Source organism: Aotus nancymaae, unplaced genomic scaffold, assembly GCF_030222135.1.
Source record: "Aotus nancymaae isolate 86718 unplaced genomic scaffold, 86718_ANA_hifiasm-v0.15.2.pri h1tg000025l, whole genome shotgun sequence".
NCBI lineage: Eukaryota > Metazoa > Chordata > Mammalia > Primates > Aotidae > Aotus > Aotus nancymaae.
Window position 1 is genome coordinate 14,250,552 of NW_026988438.1, and position 19,806 is coordinate 14,270,357.

The following is a 19,806-nucleotide window of genomic DNA, read 5'->3' on the forward strand; positions in this document are numbered from 1 at the left end:
AGCAACACAGTGAAACCCTGTCTCAAAAACAAAAAAACCACAATTATCTCTAGAGGAACCTACTACCTTCAACCCAGACTTCAAAGAGTTTTTGTAGATAATGGTACCAGGAAAATGAGCAGCTCACAATAAAAAAATACCCAAGTCACATAAGGCAATAAGACACTTTAAGAAGAGATAACAGAAAACAACAAGAAACATTTTAAACACAAAGATTTAAAATTTCAAAATTATCAGAAATATAAAACAAATGTTTTATTTTTTAAAAGTAAAAGGTATAGAATATTTATAATGATTAAAATTTTAAATGCAACCAGCTTGGGCAGCATGGCAAAACCCTATCTCTACAAAAAATTTAAAAAATTAGCCAGGTGTAGTAGCACCTGCCTGTAGTCTCTGCTCCTCAGGAGGCTTAGGTGGGAGGATCTCTCTTGAGTTCGGGTGGTTGAGGTTGCAGTGAGCCATGATCACATCACTGCACTTCAACCTGGGTGACAGAGTGAGACTGTCTCAAAAAAAAAAAAATTAAATTCAACAGATGGCTTTAACAACAGATTAAACACAGCCTAACAGAGAATTAGTTAACTGGAAGATAAATTATCCAGAATGCATTTCTGAGAGACAAAGATTGAAGGCATACATGTGTATTTAGGGTTCAAGAGTAAACACTTTTCCCCTTCACCCTCTGAAGGTTGACTGAAAATGAACTGACAAAAGAGAAATTAATAGGAGAGAAAGGCATACAAATTTATTTAACATGCATAGCATGGAAGAATCACAGAAAAACGATTACTCAATGACCCAGTGGGGTACAGTTGTATACATACTCTTCTTCATAAGGGAAGCGGGGATAAGAGGTGTAGGAGTTAATGATTTTTAGGGGTATTAATGAACCCAGGGCTCAAACAATGCTTAGTAAATAATTATCTTTGGAAATTGAATGGGACCAGAGAACACACAATGTTTGGGACAGAAGTTGTCTGGGTTCTAGGTGTTGTGTTTAATATTCAGTCTCTTCCTTTGTGATACGGGTTTCGATCTTCTCTGGTTAATGAAATTTCAGGGAAAGGGTTGAAGGCAATTATGTTACTCTTTGGGGATCTGGTTTCTAGATGGATAAGAGAACAGCTTCATGCCGTGCTTGGGAGAGACAGAAGATGAGAGGAGGCGGGAATGGGAGGAGGTCTTAGAGAGAGATCTTGGTTTTGAGGCTTATTTCTGAGGCCTTTCAATTTTCAAAGCACTCAGCATAGCAAAACAGCCATACTTTGGGGGTATCATTTTCTGGACCCCCAGCAGAGGAAAGCATGAGATGGTCTAACAAATAGAAAACTGGAATAAAAGGTGAGATGATGGCTAAAGATTTTCCAGAACTAATGAAAGCCATTGATCTAAGATTCATGAAGTACAAAAGGCTGGATGCAATGGCTTGCACCTGTAATCCCAGCACTTTGGGAGCTCAGGAGTTCAAGACCAGCCTGGGCAACAAAGTGAGACCTCATCTTTACAAAACATTTTTTTTTTTTTTGATTAGCTAGACATGGTGTCATGCACCTGTAGACCCAGCTACTTGGGAGACTGGGGTGGGAAGATCACTTGAGCCCAGGAGGTCAAGGCTGCAGTGAGCCATGATGGCACCACTGCACTCTAACCTAAGCAGTAGAGTAAGACCCTGTTTTGGGCCATGGAGTGGGGAGTACAACAAATTGCAGGTGTAGGATAAATAAAAATAATCCAGACTAGGTATATCAAAGGCAAACTGCTTAATACCAGAGCTAGAGAGAAGCTTTTAAGTGGCCAGAGAAAAAAGGTCGATTTACCTTCAAAGGGGCAGCGGTTGAACTGACAGCTAACATAAGAATGGGAACAGTGGAAAGCAGAAGACAGTTGAATGGAGGTGTCTTTAGTATGTGGAGGAAGAAAACCTATTAACCTAGACTTGTATACCCTGTACAAATTTCTTTCAAGAACAAGAGTAGGCCGGTTGCAGTGGCTTACACTGTAATCCAGCACTTTGGGAGGCCAAGGAGGGCAGATCACCTGAGGTCGGAAATTCAAGACCAGCCTGACCAACATGGAGAAATGCCCTCTCTACTAAAAATACAGAAATTGGCCAGCATGGTGGCACATGCCTGTAATCCCAGCTACTTGGGAGACAGGCAGAATTGCCTGGGAGTTGGAGGTTGCAGTGAGCTGAGCTTGTGCCACTGCACTCCAACCTGGGCAACAAGAGCAGAACACCGTCTAAAAAAAAATCTGCTTTACCAATGGCTAGAAATCTTATGGGCAGAACATCTTATTGAAGAGATGCTCATTCTGGTTGTTGCTGAAACTTTCTCTTGACAAGTTTCCTTTAAAATGTGCAATGATTATGCAAGCAGTGCCCTCTGATAATTTCTTGTTTTTCTTCTTGATGTAGATCACAAAGTCCAGGGAGAAAGTAAACAGTTCTTTTTTCAAACCTCCTTCGATACACTCTACAAGCACCATTTCTCTACAACAGCAACCACTAGGACTAGCCAGTTAGCTGAGCTGGTATTCTCCTTGTGTTTCACCACTCTACGTGCAACTCTTTTATTGCACAGAGTGGTGATACACTCCTGGGCAACAAGAGTGAAACTCTGTCTCAAAAAAAAAAGGGTAAAGATGTTTTTTAGACTAGCAAAACTCAGAAAGTGTATTATCAGTAGAACTTCCATGAAGGAAATTCTAGAACGTGATCCCAGGTGGCGATGTAACAGGAATGAATAGCAAAGAAAGTAGTAAATGTTTAGTCTTGTTAAAAGAAAAACTTCAGCCGAATTAAGGGAGTTTAATTGAGTAATGAATGATTTGCGAATCAGGCAGCCCCCAGAATCACAGCAGATTCAGAGAGACTCTAGTGCAGCCACTCGGTAGAAGAAAATGTATAGACAAAAAAGGGAAGTGACGTACACAAACTGGAAGTGAGGGACAGGAACAGCTGGATTGGTTACAGCTCTGTATTTGCCCTATTTGAACACTGAGCACTGTATGAGTGGTTGAAGTATGGCTGCTGGAATTGGCCAAGACTTAGCTATTGTTACAGGTGCATACTCCTAGTTAGGTTTTCAGTCTTCCCTGCCCTATTTGAACACTGAGCACTGTATGAGTGGTTGAAGTATGGCTGCTGGAATTGGCCAAGACTTAGCTATTGTTACAGGTGCATACTCCTAGTTAGGTTTTCAGTCTTCCCTACCTATTAAGTTAGGTTGTAGTTCATCCACAAGGACTCAAATATAGAAGTATTAAGTCCTTCTCAGGCCATCTTTAGTTCACTTTAACAGTCTAAATAACATTGCCTTGATTTAAATATACATATAATTTAAGAAATATTAAGCAATTTGAAATGCTTAATATTTTTAAAGCCAGAATTAAAGTGCCTATTTATAAAATAGGGTTACTTTTAAGTAGTCTAAAGACATGTGTTGTACAGGAGGGAGGAAAAGAAAGGCTACAGTAAGTTCAGTATGCATGTTAAAACCGTCAGAGTAAACGGACTAGAAATAGGCTTTACATCCTCCAAACAGGTGATGGAGCAGAGGGAAGGGAGAAAAACGATGAGGGGAAAAGACGAAAGGAAAGAAAAGAATCATTGAAAAGGTGGAACATGTTTTACAGATTAGCTTTGTGAAGGTGATGTGACTAGCAGCTTCGGGACTAGAATTCCATGTAATAGCATTCCTCTGTGCCATGTCTAGGGTTTTCAGTCCATCTCAGTGATGAGCATTGTTGATGGCAAAGCAATGTACAATAGTAGAACAATAGAGAACTAGAACTGACACAGCAGCATTTCCTTCAGGAAACCCGGAGTTGTCAAGATGATTTTGTTAGAATTGCAATGAAATTAAGGAGAAACCCATATCCCTAAAGTCCCTGGACTGAAGAAACCAAGTAATGGGCGTTCATATTTTATATTCAAATTGAAATAATTTTCATTTTCACTGATATCAAGTCTTCAAATGTTGGCTGGCTTATTTGGTTTTAACACCGTGACACAATTGCATAGTAAGTCTTGGTGACACAATTTCATAGTAAGCCTTGGCACTATTGATATTTCTCAGCAAGATGCTGAAACTCACCCTCCTCAAATCTCAGCCACGTAGGTGGGGTCTAACCGTCCTTTCACTGGGCTGGAAAGGCCCTGCCAAGCTGTGTATCTAAGGGTTAACTTGCTTGGGGGAAACCACGAGGAATGCTAAGGGATCAAGTCATGACATGCTGCCCATTGTTTGTAGCTCCAAGACCAAAATATATAATTATACATGCCAAATAAATTCTAAACCTGTAAGGTAGGAAAAGAGGGCTGGGTGGCTCTGACGACAGGTGCCAGAAGCATTGAATAACCTTCTCAGACAAGGTGCACCACTGTTGTCTTGAATGCTGCAGGGTCCCCAGTCTGGCATTTTCCCCCGTGCTAGACAATGTGCATTCACTGCTGGAGTCTCTGTTAAGCCTCCGTCTCCCAGACCTGCTGGCTCCTGGTGCCCGGCCCAACACAGAGGTGCCTTTGTGAGTGTAATTACCTTTCCCTGTATTAGAAATAGTCTGTTTAGAGCTGTGTTTGCAGGTACAGCTAGAATAAGCAGGAATTAGCATGCGAAAAGACCTGCCCTGGCCCTGACTTCTTTATCAGCACCATCCTTCAGGACTGTTTTTTCCCCACTTTGGATTGATTGGGCAGGTGATTTACCATCCAAGATGAAGAGTTTTAAAAGAAGAAAAAGAGATATTGGAAATTGATGTGCATGTGTTACAGCGAGAGAGAGAGAAAAAGAGAGGTACAAATCCTGTTGTGTTGTGTCTATTGGCGACTTCATGTCAGGCAGAGCTGGCAAAATAAACTTGAAGGACGATCCTAGCAACCTGAGAATTGATTATAGCTTCCTTGGGCTTTCAGCACAGTGTCCACATCAAAAAGGCATGAGAAGCAAAATAAATGACTCTTTTGCCATGATGATTCTGCCACCAGAATCTCTAAGCCTGTCTAATTGGCCTATGTCAATTGTGGACTGTTAACTTGAAGTTAAGCGAGGCCTCTTCCTAAAGTAGCTTTTCTAGACCTTAAGGAGAATGATGGAGAGACTTTAGCATGGTATAGAATTGGAATGGAGGCAGAGTTGATAATTAACTACATCTAAGTTTTGATTCAAGTTTATAACATAGGTCTACCCTGAGATGATTTCTGTTGTCCCTGTCTGGATACTAGTGTGCCTTTTATTTAAAAAGAAGAACCCCAAAATTTCTCATCTTTAAAATATTTAATGAATAGAAAGAGATTAGAGGCTTGTATTTTGCATTTATTAATTTTCCCCAAGTGCTTGTGATATGTCCTGAGGAAATTCAGGGCCAATCCGGGAATGTTTAAAGGCAGAGCTGCTTAGAAAATGAGTAAAAAAAAAAAATACTCAAAGCAGGAAAACGTGGGGATTTTCTTATATGGCAAGAATGCTTAAAGATTTTTTTTAAGTGGCACACCTTTGTAACTTATTAATTCTTAAATGGCCAAAGTAATATTTTTGTGTTACTGATGGAGGTCTACGGCATGGAATGTTTCCCTTTGTTATAAAGTTGACTGTTCAGAATGGCTGATCACTTAGTAAAAATTATACTTCGGACGAGTAGAATTCAAGTCAAACAGGTTTGTGTTTTGCTGTAGTACTGGAGAATGGGTGTTCACCACAAAGTGAAGGATTTATCAAAGAATCCGGGAGAGAAACATTTTCACCCTTGGAACTTTAAGTCTTTTTAACATCCTGCTTCCCTTTTCATTGTGCAAGAGCAACAGGTCAGGTATTGCCTAAGGCAGTCTTACAAATTGGCACCTGCCTTTATGCCTAAGACCTAAAGGAAGTGGTGGGGAAAAGGAGGCCAGGGAAATTTAGTAAGTCTCTGTCTTTCCTTGGGAATTGGGCTTTGGTACCTGCAGTGCAAGAGAGGGAAGGACCGCCTCCTGACTACTGGGAGACATATTTGCTGCAGGGAGACACTAGAGCAGGTGCCAGGAGAGGCAAGGAGACACAGCCCTCCAGGTGAACACATTTGTGTCCCTTAATGTTTGTAATGCAGTGGATATCTTACAAGGACTTTCCCTTGTATTACTTCATTCATTCCCAAAGTTTCAGTTGCCCCAGTCACCTGAAGAAGGTGGCCTTTGGTATTTTTGTCAGCTGAGGAAGGTTCTGGTCTTGATTTCTACAGATGCTTATCACATGGCTGGGGTGACAGGATGATCATACCGTGTGAAAGTTCTTTTGCTTCCTTGACTTTTCCATTTCTTTCTTTTCCTCAGATAATCAGGCACCAAAGACTTCTTACATATCCTAACATTTGTTCTAGTGTCCATAAACACTTTGACCACATTGCTTGATTCCTGGAAAATGAAATGCAACCTATTTCTAGGCATTTTTCCTTTAGTGTTGCACAAGGCAGTTCTACCCTTTCCTCAGGGTTTTATATATATAGATATTAAATTGTTTGTATATTTTGGTTTTAATCAAGCCAGCTTTCTTCTCAGCCATGTAGAGGTGTTTTCCAACATCTCCTGAAGTACATCTCACATCTCTTGTAGATGCCTCTGTAACAGGGAGACATGATTACTGTCATGATTTCAGGCAAGGAAGAAGGAGGAGGCTCTAAGAAGGTGGAACACTCATGGGTCCTTCTTCAGAAAACCCAGCTGATTCTTCATGTGCCTTTACTCTTGCTGCGTGTCAGGGATGTTTATAATTTCAGGTCATATCTTCCCATGGCCTTCTGATCATAGTGAAGCCACATAGCATAAGACAGGTTAATCTGTTTTTCCTTCTCCCCTCATCCCCTTTTTTTAACTTAAATGTTTCAGTACAAAATTAGTGACTGTTTCCTCCTATATTTTCTTATCTCTCCAACAGATAATATATCTTTCTCTGAAAAGCTAAAAGTGTCTGGGCGTGGTGGCTCATGCCTGTATTCCCAGCATTTTGGGAGGCCGAGACCAGTGGATCGCCTGAGGTCAGGAGTTCGAAACCAGCCTGCCCAACATGGTGAAACCCCATCTCTACTAAAAGTACAAAAAATTAGCCAGGCGTGGTGGCAGGTGCCTGTAATCCCAGCTACTCAGGAGACTGAGGCAGGAGATTCACTGGAATCCAGGCGGCAGAGCTTACAGTGAGCCAACATCGTGCCACTGCACTCCAGCCTGAGTGACAAGAGCGAAACTCCACCTCAAAAAATAAATAAATAAATAAAGCTAAAAGCTTGGTTTTAGTTTCTGATATATTTTTCCAAGAAATAAGTTAATGTTATTTTATTTATTTATTTTATTAATACAGAGTCTTACTCTGTTGCCCTGGCTGGAGTGCAGTGGAGCGATCCCAGCTCACTGCAACCTCCACCTCCTGGACTCAAGCGATTCTCCTGCCTTAGCCTCCCAAGTAGCTGTGATTACAGCCACCCATCACCACACCCAGCTAATTTTTGTATTTTTAGTAGAGATGGGGTTTTACTATGTTGGCCAGGCTGGTCTTGAACTCCTGACTCAAGTGATCCGCCCACCTCGGCCTCCTAGTGTTGAGATTACAGGCAGGAGCCACGCCACGCCTGGCCACTTTAATTTTCTTATAGAAATCTGACAACATATCCCAAAACCTCTTATTGCTCTTTTTAGGTGTGATTTTTTTTTTCCAGAATTAGCAAAGCAAAATCAGTGTCATTAGTAACATGTCTTAGGCTCCACTGAAAGCCACAGATTTTGCCAAGTATTTTATAAATGAAATCAGACAATAGTTTCTGGTCCCTGGTTGTTTACACTCTGAAATAGAGAACACTGACATAGGCAGATGTGGCAGATGCAGGGGCATGAAGAAGATTCAGAATAGTATTGAGAAAGGGTAGACAATGTGGAGCGATGCAGAATCTACTTTTTGTCTATCTTCTAGTTAAAAGATCCTCAGTGGAAAGGGTGGTATTTGGGGTTGAAATGAATGAAGAGGTAGTATTTAAGAGGTTAATGTTCCCAGCTTAACAGTCATCAAAGAAGATGCAGAGTGACAGGTATACCTTGATTGATTAGATGAATGGGGCATTGAGTAGCTTTATGGGGAAAGCATTAGGCTGGCCAGGGAGAGGAAACTGGGAAAGTGAAGGCCTTACAAAGCTTTGATAAGAGTGGGCATATTGGGCCTAATCTACATGACAGCCAGGACCAAAGAGTGCAGTTGTTATTTTGAAACAATGAATAGAAAGGAAACTTAGGCAAATTGGCTAAAAAAAGAGGTATTCGATCATAATACTAAAAATGGCCTCCCAAAAAACCCAAAACAAACAAAAAACATACTATGTATTTAAGAAGAAAAAGCATAACCCAGAACCACTCAAGCATGGTCTTATCTATGGAATGGTCGTCAATGTTTCTATTGATGGAAATGCTCCAGTACATTTACAGTACTTGTAGAGGTTATCTCTGGCTGTTGAAAATGATGAGCAACTAAAAATTTTAATGCTTTTCTGTCTGTTCTATTATAAGCACTCGGTATCTTATAATAAGGAAAAGAAATATTAAAAGGGAAAATACGAGCAAAGAAAATGAGAGCACAGACTAAAGCTTGGCTGTAAGATGCAGACATTGGGAAATGTGGTTAAAGGTAGAAACTAATAGAGTATGAAGCAAAATTTGTGGGAAGAATTATACCAACCTAAAAAATTATTCCAAAGTGACTTTTTTTAGGAAGTCAGTAATATGGAGATTTTTTTTTTTTTTTTTTTTGAGACAGACTCACTCTGTTACCAGGCGCCAGGCTGGAGTGCAGTGGCGCGATCTCAGCTCACTGCAACCACCGCCTCCCGGGTTCAAGCAATTCTCCTGCCTCAGCCTCCCGGGTAACTGGATATGGAGATTTTTTACTAAACTGAGGGAGCCAGACATAAGATTTTTTTTTTTTTTTTTTTTTTTTTGAGACGGAGTTTCGCTCTTGTTACCCAGGCTGGAGTGCAATGGTGCGATCTCGGCTCACTGCAACCTCCGCCTCCTGGATTCAGGCAATTCTCCTGCCTCAGCCTCCCGAGTAGCTGGGATTACAGGCACGCGCCACCGTGCCCAGCTAATTTTTCGTATTTTTAGTAGAGACAGGGTTTCACCATGTTGACCAGGATGGTTTCGATCTCTTGACCTTGTGATCTACCCACCTCAGCCTCCCAAAGTGCTGGGATTACAGGCGTGAGCCACCGCACCCGGCCAAGATTTAAGTGATTGTTATTTGAGTTGATTATTTGATGTCTAAATTGAGTATCTTCTTGACTGAGTCTACATGTGGGTGAATAGCTAGCAGCACTTACAAGAAGGCTTGGGGGCAAAAAGGGAAAAGGAAGGAAAAACAAGCTAAACGGTGATACTGTTACCCTTACACAGTAACTGCCCGAATTATAACTTAAAAAAAAAATTACTGTAAGAAAAGGATTGGATATTAAACACAGATGTTAACATTAATACTATCCTTTTTCCTTTTGAAAGAGCTGGGAGAAGTGGAAAAAACTCTTGGAGTCCTGAGTTTTGGATTTGTCTCTGGAACCACCTCCAGGGTGCCCTCTGAACAAGCCAAGGGCATTGCCCTCAGTAAATGTGCAATTGATAGGTTATCTGTACAGGACATTAGTTTGCACATGCCTAATATGAGTAGCTTGGGTGTGGTGGATATTGTCATCATTCTTTTTTTTATTTTTCGTTGACACAGAGTCTCGCTCTGTCGCCAGGTTGGAGCGCAGTAGCGCAATCTCGACTCACTGCACCTCCAACTCCGAGTTCAAGCGATTCTCCTGCCTCAGCCTCTGAGTAGCTGGGATTACATGCACATGCCACCACGCCCAGCTAATTTTTGTATTTTTTAGTAGAGACGGGGTTTCTCCTGACCTCATGGTTTGCCGGCCTCGGCCTCCCAAAGTGCTGGGATTACAGATGTGAGCCACTGCGCCTGGCCGTGATTCTAAATTTAATTAAACATGTAACGGTTTGGGAGTGGACAAGATACAGAAGCCTGAGCCGGTTGGCAGTATATGAGGTAGATGAGTGCTTCTTTGAATACCTGTGTACACAGAGTGAACAGAGGCATGCTTATGCATCCATGGGTGAGTTGACTGAGAAAGAGTCAACATGACAGAGTCCAGATTCCAAGCATTTGTTCTGGTTGGAAGGATGAGCCAAACTAGGATGCAATTTAATAGGATTAAATCTGATGTCCTGCCTGTGTTACTTGTGTAAGGCAGGACATCAGATTAACTTATAGTAGACTTGCATTAATAGTAGTTCATATGAAAAAAGACTAAGGGTTTTATTACACACAAGCTGAGTTTGAGTCAGGAGTGAGATGTGGGCGTCAGGAAAACAAAGGCTACGGTAACAGATAGGTCGTGTTAAAGAACTTTGACAGTTTGGAGCATCAGTCAGAAATACCGAAGATCCAGCATTACTAGGCCTCAGTAAATGTCACTGGGTGTGGCTAGATCTGTTAACTCTGGATGGATTCATTATTTTCTTTTGGGAATCTCTGTATTTGGTGGAAATTTTTAGTTATTAGAAATCTGTGAAAGAAATGGTATTAAATCATTGCTTGTTGAAAAGGGATGATTTCCTTCCCATTCAGCCTACCTAAAACACCATATATATGTTGTGGTTTTCATTATAATATATCATATTTCTGGGCACTCATCAATTCATTGGGCCTCTGCAAGGCATTATGTTGGCAACAGAAACTATTTGTTGAAGACTTTGCTGTAGGAACTGATTGTTCTACACACAGCTCTAAAATGTATCCAGATTATTGTGAATATTTCAAGGCTTTAGAGCAGGCATTTATCAATGTTTCATAAACCCTGGGTGGCAGGTAAGTAAGTATATAAGTAAATTAGAAGGATCCATGAACCCCGTGAAAAGATATAATTTTTTATGTATGTGTAATTTCTGGGAAAGATTCCAAACAATACAAAAAGCAAACCCCTTTTCCCTCCACCTGTATAATCGTCTACTTCCTAATGTGTAAACAAAGAGGCATCCTGACTGCTATTACCCATCTTTGGTCAGACCAGAGAACAGATCTTTCTTGAAATGCCAGTGACTTGCCACCAGTAGGGATTTAAAAGGATGTCACAAGCAGAGTTCCAATAAGGTTTTAATTGAAGATTTAGCATTAGAATAAATGAGAACCACCACCCCCCTTCCTCACAGCACACAACAAAACTAGTTTTTGTTATAAAAACAAAGTTTAGATTTATTACTTGGAGAATTTGGGTTTTTTTTCTGTTCCCCTTTCAAAGTGTGAGTACAAATTTGGTCTTCTCCAGGAATATTTTGTTCTGAGGTGAGTTCCAAAGAAGCTTGATCTCCTCAATGGGATATGTGTTTTATGTGGTTTTTCTTCCTTTGCAAATGTGCAGGGTGCCAAAGCATGCTTTCTGCGGGACATTCCTTTCTCGGCCATCTACTTTCCGTGCTATGCTCATGTGAAGGCTTCCTTTGCAAATGAAGATGGGCAGGTTAGCCCAGGAAGCCTGCTCTTAGCTGGTGCCATAGCTGGTGAGTGTCCCCCATGGAGTTCTGTTATTTCCCCAACCCTTGCTGCCCCCTTTCCCCAGCTGCATGCTACTACAGTGAAATTTTTTGCTGATAGTTCTGGACAGGGTGCATGTGAGTTGGCTAGAGATTGCTCTGAAGAGCTACTAAAAAAAACGAAAAAAATTATCTTCATTCTGGTAGATGAGATTATTAGACAAGCTTAATTTCTTAACTCTAGAAAAGGCTCATTAAATCTTAGCTTACTTTGTAGTATTGTGGAACTCCAATTCAAGTTCCATATCATTTCATGGTCTCACTTTATAGCATAAGAATGATAACTGTTTAGCCAGAAGTTTTTAAAGATTTGAATACGTGTGTCTTAAAGATGTCTCAACAAAATAGTGCCTAAAAGCGTATCGAGAACTCAAATAATAGAGAAAAGAAATGTAGTCGAACCAGAAAAGACCTGGGTCAATTAGAGACACCTGTTTCCTCCTTGTGTTATGGGGGGATGGTGGTAATTAAATCACAGATGGAAATAACTATCTTCTCTTTTTCAGTGCTCCATTGAAAACATCGATAGAAAATATTTAGCCATGCCAGGGATCAGTTCATTCTTTGCTGCTCCTTCTTGTCCAGGGACCCCAAAAGCAGGAACAATCTGGATTAACTCTCCAAGTGGTCACATTTAATGAGTTAACAAACTCTAAGGTGGTCACAGGATGCCTGGATCCAAACCTTTTTGATACCTGTGCTTCTCTCATCAGATATGTAACTAGAGTCTCCATGCTTTTCTCAAAGACAGCATGAGAACAACTCCCAGCTTTGGGAAGTTGTTTGCTGTTTTGTGCACACCCCACTTACCCTGGCTACAGCTTGAGGAACCCTTGGACACAGGAACCTGTGTAGCTTCTCCTTAATTCTTAATCCCTTTTCTTCAAAGGCAGTGATACTGGTATATGAGGCAGGGTTACTCTTTCCTGGCTTCTTGGAAACCCCAGTTATATTAGCAGCAATGATACCACTGTATCTGCATCAAGAAATCATGATTTCAGGACTTGAATATAAAATTCCCAATTTTAATTCTAGCTTGACTCATGGTGGCCTATATGTCATTTCTCATATATGTGTAAATGAGAAAATGTTTTTAATCAAAGAGTTATAATTTATTTCAAATTATTTCCTTGAAATAAAGTAGGACCTAATGAGAATAACTAAGTACTGCTTATTAGTGTGTGACCTTGGGCAAGTTACTTCACTGCTCATCAGCCTCGGTTTCCTCAGCTATAAATGGAGATCATAACTGTACCTACTACAGAGTGTGTGTGAGGCTCAAATGAGAGCATCCTTGTGAAAGACTTGGCATAGTTCTTAGCATATAGTAAATCCTCAGTAAACATTAGCCAAGTATTATATTGAATCCCAAAGAATCTGTCTCTCAATCACTCCAAAACATAAACTGTGAAATTAGAAGTTAAGTAGTAGAGCTTAGATCAAGGTCCAGGACTCTTTCCTCAGCCTCATTTTCCTCACACCATAAAAATATCATTTTTAACTCTTCTCTTGGAGAAGACAGCTACCCAGAAACGATTTTTGTCTCTGGAGGGTAATCCATACTGCCAGAGTTATAAAATGACTGGTGAGATTTCTTATGTTTAAGGTACATTTTCTTCCTTTCAAAATGATTTTGAAAGTAATATCACTCATTGTAAAATATTTGGAAAGTACTAGAACAGGCAAATAACAAAAATATTAATTATTATTTTACTACTCTAAGATAATCACTGTTTAACATTTTTGCTCATTTCCCCCCATTCAGGTTTGTCACAGAGCTGTGATCACACTTTGTGTAAACAGTTTTCACTTAGGGTTGGATCTTGAGCATTGTTACCCATCATAACAAAGCAGTTAATGACACGTGCTTGTGGGGTTGGACTACCCAAGTGCAAATCCAGTGTTTCCACTCTGTGTGAGCTGCACACGCTTGTCAGTCCCTCTCTGCCATTTCTCCATCTGCATTTGGAGATAAGAATAGTCTTACCTTACAAGATGATTATTCTGAGGATTAAGTGATTTAATAGATGTAAAGATCTAAAATAGTGCCTGCTATATAGTAAGTATTCAATAATAATAGTAATTTTATTACATATTATTTAAAGCTTTCCAAACATAGTTTCTAATTGCTGCATCTTATCTATTTCTCAATTTTAGATATTTTTTTTTCCAAAAATTTTTAAATAGCTGGTAGTATGCTTAAAGGCTTTTCCCTTACTTTGAATGTTTTTTTTAAGGGAAATAGATTATTTGAAGTGAGTTTGCTGGTAAAAAGTATGGTTGTTTTTCAGCCATTGCCCCATTATTCTTGAGAGTTTGAAGTAGTTGACATACCTATGCTGATGTTAGTTCAGCCCTCTTGCCATCCTGTTGTCTTTATAAATGCCTTTTGTATTTGTTATCTATTGCTGCATGCCAAATTCCCTCAAAACTTAATCAGCTTAACACGACTAATATTTATTTTCTCACAGTTTCTGTGAGTCAGGAAACAGGTGTGGGGTGGGAGCAGCTCACTGACTGCCTCTGGCTCCAGGTCTGTCATGAAGTCGCAGTCACAATGGCAGCCAGGCTTGACCGACATTGGAGAAGCCACTTTCAAGATGGCTCGGTGACACAGCTATTGAGAGGAGGCTTCAGTTCCTTGCCATGTGGGCCTCTCCATAGGTCAGCTTGGATACCCTCACAACATGGGCGCTGACTTCCCCAGAGCAAAGTCTGAGAGAGAGAGAAAGCAAGGCAGAAGCTGCAGTGTCTTCTATGACCTCGCCTCAAGATGACAGAGAAGCAGAGGCATGAATGTCATCGGTGCAGATGTTTGAGGGCCATTTGGGGAGCTAGCTGCCACACTTAGTATAGAGCATTGACTTTTTTTTGTTTTTTTTTTTTTTTTAATACCTTAAGTTCTGGGATACATGTGCAGAACATGGAGGTTTGTTACATAGGTATACATGTGCCATGGTGGTTTGCAGCACCCATCAACCCATCATCTAGGTTTTAAGTCCTGCATGCATTAGGTATTTATCCTAAAGAGCACTGACTATTATTATCCACCTTCCTCCTGATCCCCCCTTTCTGGTAAAATGGGAAAAGACCAAATTTGCCCTGTTGATTTTAGTCTTCAAAGAGTGAATAAGCTACAAAGCTTGATGGTCTTTTGTATAATGTGAAGTAAGCTACTTTCTTAATTTAGTAACAGATATCAGAAGCCAGTGGCCAATGTCATAGCTACCAGTCCAGTTAAAGTTAGGAATAAGACAAGGATGCCTCTCTCATCTTTGTTATTCAGCCTTATTTTGGAGATTCTAGTCAGCATGGTAAAATAAAAAAACAAAAAAGCTATAAAAGAAGAAAGGAAGCAATCATTATTTATAAATGATTGTTTACCTGAAAATCAAAACTAAAATGTCTAAGAAATGTATTAGAATTAGTTAAAAAAAGATTAATAATGCATTTTGTTATAAGGTAAATATAAAAAATCTATATTCAGTGAACAGGAGTGATGTCATGGAGTGAGCAGGGCTGAGCGTGGGACCTTGCTGGGATGCTCAGGCAGAGCTGAGTTCAGTGTGAAGAAGGGCAAGCAGACTTTTGTGCCCTGTGCAACCCCAAGAAGGGCAGTGAGCAAGCACCAATGTGCGCTGACCCTGAATGGGCTGTTGGGGGAAGGATGGATCAGGTCCCCACATTCACTTCGTGGTTACTAGGAAAAGCAAAGGCATTTCCTAGGGAAAGAATACATGGTAGTATTCAGAGAATCCCAGAAAGTATTTAATAGGAGAAAAGCATCTTTCAAAATATAAAAAATCCTCCTTTTTTAGATGGAGTTTCAGGCAACTACAATGAATAATTATTGGCTCCTAACTTACAAAACAAAAATGTCTCATGACTATTTTTATTTGTACCATATTTAAATTGATCACTTATACATAAAATATTTTTTGCTGAACATCAGCCTGTTATCAATAGTACAGATCTGTGATTAACTGAATATGACCACACTTCCTATGTTTTGATAGTAATTTCAATTATTCAGAATATTATCTCACTTTTTTCTTTCTAAAAATTGTATTATCCTTGAGGTTAGATTGTTTTAGTTATATGTAGCCTTTTAGCAAAAGTGGTTATTAGTACCCTCACCTAGAGACTGCGGGGTTTTGGTTTTTTTGTTTTTTGTTTGTTTGTTTTTTAGTTTATGTATCTGGTTATAAACTGGGACTATATTTAAACACTGGAACATCTACTCCCTTATTTAACAGGATAGAACAAGACTAACCAACATTTGAATTCATGTTCATTGGCAAAGTACCTCAGCTTTGTTAGAAAGTGAAGACCAAAGCAGGGATCCTGAAATTGAAGAAATTAAATTCTAATTCTCTATAATTAACATGGTGCGTTTTCATTAATGAAGGGCATTTCAATATGCCTTATGGATAATACCAAATAAAATACATCTAATACTACTCAAATTTTATAGACTGCTCTATAATACCAGATGATTCTTATCAGAGTGGTAAGATACAGGAGCAAGTCAAACTGTAGTGACGGTCTCACCTTTGAATTAATTAGCTTGACATTAAGTTGTAAAAGCTGTTCCAATACACAGAAGTGGAAGTGTGTTATGCATGTGTGATCATGATGCTTTTGCAAACATTAGATTGTGTGTTATGAGAGAAGTACTCTTGGTACAAATTTGTTAATTATGTGGACATAAAGCCTAGTTATAATAGTTTAAAAGCAGTCCTTAAATCCTTTAAAAAACATGGAGAAATTGGATCAAGACAATGGATTGAGCATATTCATCCATCTCACCTATCTTCCCAAATGACTTAAAATGTCAGGAAGTGCATTTTTAAAAAATGCCTTATTGGCATTAGAAAATGTTAGCACTGGCCCTCAGTAGACAGGAAATAGCCATATTGACTCTGAAACTGGACTGAGAGATGCCACAGTCTAAAACACAGCAGGATAAACTACCTCTAATGCAAGAGCATAACCAGAGAATGTTCACCTTTGAGTGAAGAATAGAATGCTTGGAGTGGAGGTGGAGGTTTTAGGGTAAATCACTAACATGAGTTAGGGAACTGCACTTTCTTCAGGACTGCCAGGCTTGATGCTCTCTCCTGGTTTTCATATGGAGCTTCAGGAGACAGTTGTATCCAGGTTAAAAGCTCAGAGCTGAATTCTAAAGAAAGAAATCGCTTCCCTAGAGAGGATAAGTATAAGGAATGTACACAAAGCACAGCAGGACTTACGGTAATTCCAGACCTTCACCATAGAGGTAGGAAAAAATAAACTGATGGCAGCTCTTCCCAAGAAGAATTTAAATTTAAAATAAATTATTCTACCCTCTAAGTAAAGTTCTCAACATTCCAGCAGTTTGGAAGGTTCACACCCTGCCAACCTATCCTAACCCCTTGCACCCAGTTATACAAAGCCCATAGATGACCTTCTGTTCAGGAGAGAGACCTGTGGGTGAAGCATACCTAGAGTATGGTAGAAGTCACCCACAACATTTGTGTATAATACTAATCTCCTATCCTTTGAACTTGAATAATATCAGTAGACAGCCAGAGGTCCTCAGACATGAAGGAACAACAAGGTAAGTGAACAGAAGAATTAGAGAGAAGACAGGCAATTCAGGGGACAGAAGACAACTTTTAAGAACTATAATTAATTAATATGAGTCCTCAGATTTGAAAGAAATAATCAGCAAAGAAGCTTTCTTGAAAAGTAATAAAAAGATTGCCATAATTAAATATCAAGAGGTAGTTCTGAATGATAGAATGGATATGATCAAAGACCAAATTTAGACATCTGGAAAATAAAGACATGAAAAAAAACACTCTAGAATGTAATGTGTAACAATAATATAGAGACAGAAAATGAGAGAAAATTTAAGATACTGGTAGAATTAATCTTGGAAGTCTAACATCTGTTTCATAAGAGTTCCCTAGGGAAAAGTAGTAAGAAAAAGGAGAGTGGAAAACAAATCAGTAGTAGAAGATTGACTTCTCTTCTTCTTATCTGTATCAAAATCCCAAGGATAAGATGCCTTGAGTGGTAATTACATTCCTGGGCACAGTAACACACAGGAGCGGGAGGGCAAATCTAAAGTTAGTTTTTCATATGCCAGGACTCAAAGCTTTCTTCCCAACAGACCTTCTCTGAAGCAATTAAAAATTGAATTTAAAAAGGAAGAAAATGTGGGATGGGATATATGAAACAGCAAATAGAAGTTAAACCTGTGGTACGTCTCCTTCATTGCTGACTTATGTGTTCGTGCAAGAATGGTTGGTTTTGGGGAGGCTGACGAAGGACAGAAGTGCCAGTGCGTCAAAGTCCTCTCCTTGCTGGAGGATGCAAATGCTAATTCATTCCACACGTTGTAAATGTACACCTATGTCACAAATGCATGTAACGTTTATATTTAGTCAGGGAAGCGGTGGGGATCAAAAGGGAAATAACTGGAAGCAGAAAAAATAGCATAGGATGGCAGAAATAAGTCTAATAGCCACAAGCACTGTAAATGAATTCAGTACCCCTAGTAATAACAAACACTTTGAGATGAGTTTTGAAAGAAAATCTAGTCATAAGAAGTTTCAGAAAACAGTGACATAGAAAGATTGAAAGACAACTGATTGAAAAATATGTCCCAGACAAATATCAACAATAAGCAAGTAACAATATTAATGCCATCCTAAATGGAACACAGGGTTTCAAAATAGTGTTTAGAAGCACAGAGGCATATTTTATAAAAGATAAAATTCACTGTCTGAAGATGCCATCAACTTCTATGTAATATCAATATATATTGTCTTCTCTCAGCTTAAAAGTATGAAGAAAATGTGATATTTTCTCATCCCTAATGAAAAACTGTATCACACTGCTTTTAGAAGCTGACATATGAAGTAGATAATATAGATAGAGATGCAAAGGGGATTTGGAAAACAGCCTCGATCCAAAATGAATAGATATTAACCTTTGTATTCAATAAAAAGAAAAGCACTTTTCTTATAAATACAAATGGGATATTTATAAAAATTAACAGTGACTTGTGCCCTAAAGCTGTATTGTGCCAGTCATGTTTTCTTTTTATTGTAAATGATATTCTACTCTAGCTAGGTCCCCTTTGAAGACTTATAATTTTTTAATTGGTTGAGACATGCCCCACCTCTTGTCACAGAGGTGGTGGACGACCCCCGGGTCTCTGTATTTGTCTTGTCATTGAAGAATCAAGCCGGCTACCAGTCCCTTTCCTGCTGAGGGACCCAGACAAAGCATCTCATTTCCCAGTCTCCTCTTGCTCCCCTGTCTTTAGGAATAGAGAAAATTCAGACCACTTGATCAGCACTGTCTTAGCCTTTTGGAATCAGAAGAGAGCAGGCAGATCTGCCAGGCGTCCCTGCCAACCCTGTCCCCCAAAATCAGCAGCTCTCTGGTGTCCAAGCTCTTGCCAGTATCTGCTGCTTTCCTGGCCTTCCTTTAAGGCAGCCTGGTGCAGTTCTCCAGGTTAACTTAGCAAATCCCCACACTGGAAATCTCCTGTCCACCAAGAGATCCACAATTCCTTTTAGGCCCTACCAGATACCTGCTTAGGAGAAATGGGAGCTGACAATGGAGACGATGGGAGTTATGTTCAAGTTGCCATATTCCAACAGCCCCCACAACTCCTATCAGTTTTGCCAGGCAACTTACTAGGTGGCATATCTGTTTCTTTTGACATTTTTGTATTCCACTAATCAGTGCTCTTTCATACCTGCTCCCTCCACCCTCAATATCTCTGTTTTCATAACAAAGAACAGTTTATGAAAAGTACCCTAGCCGAAGGGAACGTTTTGCCCATTTTATTGCTTTTATGTCTTTCACAGTCACACTGTGACATGCCTGCCCACCATTGCAAGGCGGATTTTATTGCATGTCTAAAGCAGTCTGTCTTGCTAAACTCTTTCTAAACCAGGAAGTAAAACAAAATCAGTGGTGTGAACACAGTGGGTTTCTAAGCATTTTTCATGTTTCCTTCCATTATGTTGGAGGATAAATTCCTGGCCCAAAGTTAGAATAATTCCTACAAACGAATAGAAATTTCAGTATGACTTATCCAGTGAAGCATTCAATATAATAAAGTGAGCTTTTTGCATGCAGAATTGTGACGCATTTTATAAAATCTCTTGAGGTTAATGTTTGAGGAGCTAGATAAAGCTGGAAGAGAT

General features: G+C 39.6%; 1 protein-coding gene across 2 annotated transcripts in view; it reads left to right on the forward strand.

Annotated features, from left to right (window-relative positions):
* Positions 1–19,806, forward strand: part of SLC25A13 (solute carrier family 25 member 13) — a 205,200-nt gene that overhangs the window by 182,525 nt on the left and 2,869 nt on the right. For both annotated transcript variants that reach the window (XM_012450767.2, XM_012450769.2), the window contains one exon: positions 11,425–11,563. In XM_012450767.2, the coding sequence (XP_012306190.1) occupies positions 11,425–11,563 (139 nt within the window). The remainder of the gene's footprint in view (positions 1–11,424; positions 11,564–19,806) is intronic.